Source organism: Glossina fuscipes, unplaced genomic scaffold, assembly GCF_014805625.2.
Source record: "Glossina fuscipes isolate IAEA_lab_2018 unplaced genomic scaffold, Yale_Gfus_2 27, whole genome shotgun sequence".
NCBI lineage: Eukaryota > Metazoa > Arthropoda > Insecta > Diptera > Glossinidae > Glossina > Glossina fuscipes.
In genome coordinates this window covers 60,452-68,577 of record NW_023998422.1, presented here as the reverse complement: position 1 = coordinate 68,577, position 8,126 = coordinate 60,452, and the positions used below count along the sequence as shown (strand labels likewise).

The 8,126-nt window shown below is 36.4% G+C and overlaps 1 protein-coding gene across 1 annotated transcript in view; it reads left to right on the top strand.

Annotated features, from left to right (window-relative positions):
- The window catches only part of LOC119635984 (transient receptor potential cation channel trpm), an 86,625-nt gene extending 78,499 nt beyond the window's left edge, over positions 1 to 8,126 (top strand). Inside the window, exons 26-34 of the mRNA XM_038031049.1 lie at positions 823 to 944; positions 1,038 to 1,161; positions 1,945 to 2,177; positions 4,701 to 4,967; positions 5,033 to 5,411; positions 5,476 to 5,658; positions 5,713 to 5,850; positions 5,914 to 6,071; positions 6,146 to 8,126. Of these exons, the coding sequence (XP_037886977.1) occupies positions 823 to 944; positions 1,038 to 1,161; positions 1,945 to 2,177; positions 4,701 to 4,967; positions 5,033 to 5,411; positions 5,476 to 5,658; positions 5,713 to 5,850; positions 5,914 to 6,071; positions 6,146 to 7,180 (2,639 nt within the window). The 3' untranslated portion in view covers positions 7,181 to 8,126. The remainder of the gene's footprint in view (positions 1 to 822; positions 945 to 1,037; positions 1,162 to 1,944; positions 2,178 to 4,700; positions 4,968 to 5,032; positions 5,412 to 5,475; positions 5,659 to 5,712; positions 5,851 to 5,913; positions 6,072 to 6,145) is intronic.

Sequence of the window (8,126 nt, the reverse complement as noted above, 5' to 3'; positions counted from 1 at the left end):
ATTCAACCATACCCAGAAGGATTTAAAGTTGCTCGTCCCTCTGCCCAACTGACTTCCTTGTGTTCAACCATACCCAGAAGGATTTAAAGTTGTTCGTCTCTCTGCCCATCTTACTTCCTTGTGTTCAACCTACAGGTCGCAATTTTTGAAATATTTGAAAGGAAACCGACAGATCACAATCTAACCATTTCTTTAACCACTTAGGGCCTTAATTTAAAAAGTTGTTTTATAAAGAACTGTAGAGTTCGCCGTACGTCTCGTAATATAATCAACTCGTTGACATGGAGGTTCAATGACTGCGTAATCTCTAGAAATTTTTATGTAAACTTATATTAATTAGTATTGGTTCGCACCAACAAACCACAAACTCTCGATGACGATGTGGAAAATGGCTAGAAATTCAATGATCCTGCAGCTTAGCTGCCGCACTCGACGTAGCGATCACGACAAAGGCTTGTCTAATCTATATGCAAATACATGTGCGTATTAAAGAACTCATTAAGTTCACAGATAACAAAATATCCCCATTTTTGTCATCACAACTCAGTTAGCTTTCTCTTCCTTGATCTCTATACTTGCTGTCATTCCAAACCACGGTTTGTAGATTTTCATTAGCAATGTACATCTTAAATAGCTTGAGAGAGAAGTCGTAGACGATTTCGTCGTTGTTCTCTCTTTCGTTCTCTGAAAAACTGGCATTTTTCTGCTCTCTGCTACATTTGTACATATTCTTCAGGGATTTACATTCGGATTGGAAATATTAATGAATGGAAAATACATGAGTGAAGTGTAGTGCGACATACATTAATTGATTTTTTGCAGGACATTGGGTGACACCGATAACAATGTCAATGTATTTGTTAATTGCGAATATATTGCTCATCAATTTGCTAATCGCAGTGTTTAACAATATTTTCAATGAAGTCAACTCCGTTTCACATCAGGTGGGTAAAGCTGAAGGCTAATTGTAATTAAGAGATTATTTATTGTCTTGCTCTTCTTTTTTTTTTTTTTTTTTATATTTTTTTGATACCAAGGTATGGATGTTTCAACGATTCACCGTCGTGATGGAATACCAACAGAAACCGGTATTACCGCCACCATTTATTGCATTTTGTCATTTCTATTCACTGCTCAAGTATTGTGTACGCAAAGCGAAAGGTGAGAGAGGGATGAGAAAGTTAAGTTTTATTCCCTGTGAGTTTTAATTAAAAAGATCGTGAAAAATGTTTAACAATTAACGTTTCTTTTGTTTTTTTTTCTCACTTTTTGCTTTAATCGATTTGTGCTTGTGCTACTTTATATTACTTTGTATCCGTGACTACAACATAAAAAAAAAATAAAAAAATTCATAACCTACTACTACTACTGACCGCTTCAAACTGCCCATCAATTAATTCTACTCGAATCCCCTCAATCTAATCTGAAACAAAATATGTAAATGGCTATGTTGCGGGTGTTGGTATGCATGTGTGGCCTGCTTTTCTTTTTGCAATAAACAATTTACTGACAATGCTTTATATGAAACCATTTGGTAAACGGTTGGCGACTATTGATTACGGAACTCCTATTCATCGCGTTCTAACAATGGATCTCATAATAAATAAATTTGAATAAAATTTTTTTTATGTGAAATAATTATGTGATTGATGGCTATATATTTATATTTATGTGTAAATATATATATATATATATATATATATGTATACGTTTATGCATGTACGTACGCTTTCATAATTGACTAATTAATGTTTCATTAAAAATCATATGAAAATCGATTTTTTCGAAAATTGGTTACGGTCTGCTCTCTAAAATCATTTCTTTGTAAAATATGTTATTTATATTTACATGTATGTGCGTGTATGTGTATGTGTATGCGTATATGTCAATGTGTCATATTCATTTGTCGGTCTCCATTCAATCGTATCATTATGTTACGTTTAGGATTGGAAGTACAGCGTGACAATGGTTTGAAATTATTTCTTGAAAAAGATGACCTCGAACGTTTATATGACTTTGAAGAGGAATGCGTGGAGGGATTTTTCCATGAACAAGAAATCATATTAAATCAATCGACAGAAGAACGCGTCAAAAATACTACGGAACGTGTTGAGACAATGTCTCAAAAGATAGAAGATATAAATCAAAAAGAAAATCTTCAAACAGCTACGGTTCAGGTAAGTTTTCAACAAAAAAGAGATACAAATTTTCATTGTTGATGACATTGACACGAGCTCGGTTAGTTAATTAAAGTTCGCTTGCGGCACAAATTATCCAATTACTCTCTTATACAAGTTTATATACATTTATACATATGTATGTATGTTTGTATGTATGTATGTGTAAGCGAAAGTTCAATTAGCAAAGAATTGCTATGCAACCTTAAGTAAATGCATGCAAACCTTTTACAATTTGGAACGAGATTATTATTGTTCTTTCGCTTATAAGGATAGATCAATAAACTGTTAAAGCGCAAACAAGTAGTAGTAGGAGCACTACAATCATGCATAAGGCCGACCAATGGACACTCTATATAACATCGCTCAGTTGATGTATTTTTTCATTTATTTTCGTGAACCAACACTTGGGCATAATTCTCATGTGAGGTCATACTTCTCATGAAAACTCACATGATGCCCGAAACATCACAAAACTTTATTTACTTATCAAAGATTTTATTATTTTTGAAGCGTAAATGAGATCTTTTCGTCATATAACGACTCACTTTTCATGAAAACCCCTATATCTATATTCCGCCCTAAAAAGCAGTCCTTTGCGATCTAAATGCCCTACGGGTAAGTTTAACAATTTTATGCCATATGATTACAAGAATAAATGGACGGATCTCAGACTGACAGATAGGCTTATTTCTTAGTAAATCTCTTTATGAATCGACCGATATAATGAAAAGTGGATCTATTTCCACTTCTTCAAGCTATTACAGGCTTCCATCCTGTACCACCAGTGACTTGAGGTATAAAGATTTTTCGCGATTATTTTTATTATATGCGACCTGAATAACAAGCCCATCTGCTGAACTCGATCGCTTTTACTTTCTCAAATACTTTTAGCACAAAAATTTATAGTACCTTCGAAATAGCCAATGTCTTCAACATGTCAATATGCAGAATCAATTGGACAATAGCTATGACCTTCTTAAACGTCATTTTGGTTCGCTCGATTTCCAATGACGTCAATCGGTAACTTTGCATCTCTGTATCTGATTTTTAATTAGCGGTTTGTCCAATAAATCATCGCATTTGACGCCATACTGATCGAAGAATCCATTAAGCGCCATTAACGTTTTTCTTGTTATACCCACCACTGTGGTAGATGGGAGTGTACTCGTTTGGTTTTCTTCCATAATATATGTAACACCCAAAAGGAAACTTCAGAGACCCTATATAAATTTGAAAATTAGCTTGAAATTCTGAGTTGATTTAATCATGTCTGTCCATCTGTGTGTCTGTGTGTCTGTCCATATTTCAATCAAAAGTTTGTTCTTTTACACCCAGCACTGGAGGCTCAGGGTACACTCGTATTGCCATAACGTTGACAACACCGAGAAGGACGCTTGAGAGACTTTGTAAAGTATATATATTCTTGATCAGCGTGAAATTCTGAATTGATTTAGCCATGTCCGTCCGTCCGAGTTTTCTTATGCTCGCCGGTCATAATATTTACAAAATCCAGAAGCAAGCTTCAGAAACCCTATAAAGTGTATATCTTGTTGATCAGCACGAGATTGCGAATTGACTAAGCCATGTCTGTCCGTCTGTATAGTGTGTGTTGTTGGCATTGTCCTGGTGGCAAAAATGAAGATATTGGCTTCAAATTTGATGGAAATATTGGAAGTTTCTATACGCAGGTTGTTATTGAAAACGGGCCAAATTGATCCGAGCAGAAGCGCGTAGTGGAACGTAAACTGAACGCAACTCCATCTTGTCTAATAAAAATTTTTGCCCGTTACTAGGAAATTATTAAGGTTAGAAGGCTGAAATTTTCCACATTTACTTTACGAAGCACTCTTCTATTTACGTCCAAAAATAGGAACAATCAGCCATGCACACACAAAGTTATGCTTAATTACATTTAATTTTTTTCCAATCATCCATTGTAAGTCCAGCATGTCTTCCCTAATGCTTTTCAGCTTTCACTTAAAAAGAAGCAAAGCAATTATACTCCGCGCACACATATATATGAAAATATAGGGCAAGCCCAAGTCGCTATAGCATTCCACACTTTCGTATTCAGAATATTGGAAAAAAAAAAAAACGTTATATTGTTGTAGCATAAAGGCCGGCTTAACCATTTTTTTGGGGAAGCGCTGACATGTTCTGTAAAAGTATAATTACTGCGTTAGCTTATCGTAACGTAAGTGGGAAGAAATCTTCAGATCAACTTGCTTCCTGGTAAGAAACGAAACCACGTTTCACTATATCTTGACGGTGTCTGCCAATTGTTCTTATGCCGTTGATGCAAATCCACATACAGTTTTAATATCACATTATCTGCCAAACAAAATAATCTTTTACTCGGTTATAAGGCTAGAGTTTATAATGAGATTCCTATGAGGATACTCTTAGGTTTCTTGGTTTCTTGGCTGTCAGTTTAATTACTTGCTTGTCTTATCCGCGTTATGTATTTTAAAAATATCATAGTGCAGTATATTTGTTTGTATATTTACTGTAAATTTGCAGAATATAGAATTTCGTTTACGAAAGATGGAGGAATCGTCGGAACAAATATTGGCTCACCTAGCAGTTATACACCGCTTTATGTCTATGCATACAATAGGACCGGAAGATATCAGTGCCTCAAATGCGAATTTGCCGGGTGACTTGGGGCGTGTGCGCACCATTTCCATATCCGATAACGAAGGTGGTATTGGGATAATTGGTGGTAATGGTGGTAGCGGTAGTAGTGGTGGAGCAGGAGTAGGAACAGGGGGCCAACTCAATTTACAAGTACGCTGTTAAGAAGTAAACGTTCTATTGACATGCACTCAAGAATATTGATTAAATTTATTTAGGTAAACAATCGACGTCGCTTTAATCGCTCATTGACCGAGGTGAGACCGGACGCGTATATTTTCGATGAAGGTACTCATTTTGAAGTGGTACCAGTACCGGAGGAAACTGACGAAATGATTAAAGCAAAAGATTCGGTTGAAGAGCAGGCAGTAAGAAAAGTATCCGTACAATCTGAGTCAGATTCGGACGTTTATGTACCACTATCGCAACGACCTTCGACCTGTGAGACGATCAAGAGAACACCCTACGTAACAGTAAGACAAGATACCGGTGCGAGTACGGAAAGCAAAGACACTCTCACACCATTAGGACATGACGATGATCAAACATTGGTTGGTGAGAATTCCGATGAAACGGGACCAGAAATCAACTTTGAAGGTTAACTTGATATACCAAAGCAAATATTTATTTTCAATGAATTCATATTTGAAATATTTATTAGCTGCCAGGCATCGAGCGATACGTCAACGCACGGTTTCCTTGTGTCGTAGAAACTCTGAGACGTGCTCTATTATCGCTGACATTAGCCGTTCGCATATAAGTCTGAACCAATTACATTTACCGCGCCGACAATTGAGTCTTACACAATCTGAACCAGAGAGCGATAAGGAAGGCGCTACAACCGGTAAGAAATATTTTGAAGTTCGCTTGAGATAGATACATGATCACATATTTGTAGGCAAAGCAGTGCTGCGTTCACGACCTTGCAGAAATATACTTTTGAAATTGCATAGTGAATATACTTCCATAACCGATGAATTAGAAAGCGTTTGCCATATGATAGCGTCGCCCACCGTATCGCTGCAGAGTCACAAAAGTATATAATTGAAAGTTTGTACTGAAAAATTTCACTTGCGTTTCTCGATATTTCTTCTTTCAGCTTCATTGGATCGTCCAAAGACTGATATGTCAAAAGCAGAATTTGCCGCTCTTCTGGAAAAACAACATTTGAAAGAATGTGAGGAAAATGATTATATGATGCTTGAGGGGCTTTTTCAAGCTAGAACTTCAATCGACGACACTGACGATTCGTACGATGTAAGAAAGGCAAACCGACGAGAGTAATAAAAAATTCCGATTTATTCGAAAGTCTTATAATTTTGTTTTTCCAGGCTGCTGCATCGGTAGACTACGGTCACCGATACCCACTAAGAAGAGAAACTGCCATAGAATTATCGCCATCTAAGCCTACCACGGGAAGTGGTGGAATCGGTGGCGACAGCAGTGATACAAGCGGAACTGCGGCCGGTGTGCAATCTGGCGGCTTCCAAGTAAGACATGAACGCCCTTGGCAACGTAATTCATCAATGGAACAACAGCAAACATATCAATCGCCTCTGGTGCCGCAAAGAGCCACCAGCGAATTTCTCAATCCCCCCTACGAAAGTACGAGCAGATTTTTCAAAAAATCGAGTGAAAGCCTTCAAAAGAATTCTAGTACCGACACGGACTATTCCGCTCATCCCTACCGCTTCATTAAACAGAGTTCAAATGATACCACCACCTCAATGACCGGCTCCTACAACGTGGACACGCCTTCGCTCACAGCTGAACCATCACTAGATGCAGTCGATACTCAATCACAGTCTCTCTCGCAGTCACAAAACACGCCTACCGTGTTGGAGAGTGGTATAAGCTTAGGTGGTGGTAGTCTTAGTACTTCAGCACGTCTAAAAGATGCGGCCCAAATTTCTTTAGATTTCAATCAACGGGTAATGATTCCGCAGATGCAACCACCACCCAGAGCCCTGCAATTGAAGAAACAGTTTAGCTTGGACCAAGGTAAACAGCAACAGCCCCCGCCTATACCACCAACGGTTAGATTAGCACAACATTTAGAAATGGACACTGCTGACTTGGATCCAGCATCTGTTTCGACTGGTAGTGGCGCTGTTTTACCCACCTCAGTCCCAGCTAAATTGCTTTCCTCTCTTAAACCACCTCTCACCAGTAAATTGGGTATGAATATCTTAAAAGAGAGCAGTTCGAGCACCGAAGAATCCAAAGACGGCGACCAAGCAGCTGCTGTTGCCATACCACAAATTAGCACTCACTTGATTCAAGATGAAATAGCGAAACTCTCGTCAAACATTAAAAGCAGCACTGAATCGGAAAAGGATCCGCCCTACAATGAAACAATGTGCTGATTTTCATTGACATTGTTATGGTTGTTATCAACGCGCCATGGTAGTGTCATTGAAAACGACGCTACCACTTTCACTTAATAGCTTAAGTTATTTTAATGTCATCATAATTTTTTTTTAATAGGGTTTTACGGATTAGGATTTAAACGAACGTAACGTAACGTAACGTAACATAACGTAACGTTTTCATTGCTTAATTGCTTAATAATAATAATAATAATTGTTAAGCAAAATGTATAGAGACTAAGGACGATATCAGCCATAAGCTTAACAGTCTATAAATGCAAATTAAAAATTCAATAACGATAAGAACAAAAACGAGCCGCAAACATCGCAAAAGTATGTATAATTTCGAAGTGGTTGCCGTTCACGTCACACATACACAATCGATACATACTTACTTTCCTACGTTCGTGTTTTGCTTAATAAATTCAAATAAATAAGTTTTAATGTTTATTTTATTATCTCTATATATATCTATATATCGTTATATAGTAAGATGTTTGTGTGTCTATGTTATACCATTATTTTGTTATGTGATATGTTTTTATAAGCTTGCAATGCAGTAAACATTTACTTACAATATTAATAATAATATTTCCCATCCGAGAGCAAAAGAGAAAAGAATTTAAAAACATATCAATATCTGGCTTTATTTTAAACATTAATTCTTACCCTTCGTTATCAGCATCAGACAAACGAAAATATTACATTAAAATTAATATATACATATATATATTTTTTATTTTTTTTATCCCAAAACTTTTTTCATTATTCATTTTTTTTTGCATATTTATCAAAGACCGATCCAATCTCGGTATAAAACAGACTAACTTTTAATTAAATAATTTCATCAATATAAATACGATGCTTTTAAGATATTGATTCATATTAATATGAATAGGAATAGAAACTAAATAAGATTTAAGTTATTTTCACGTCATCTAAA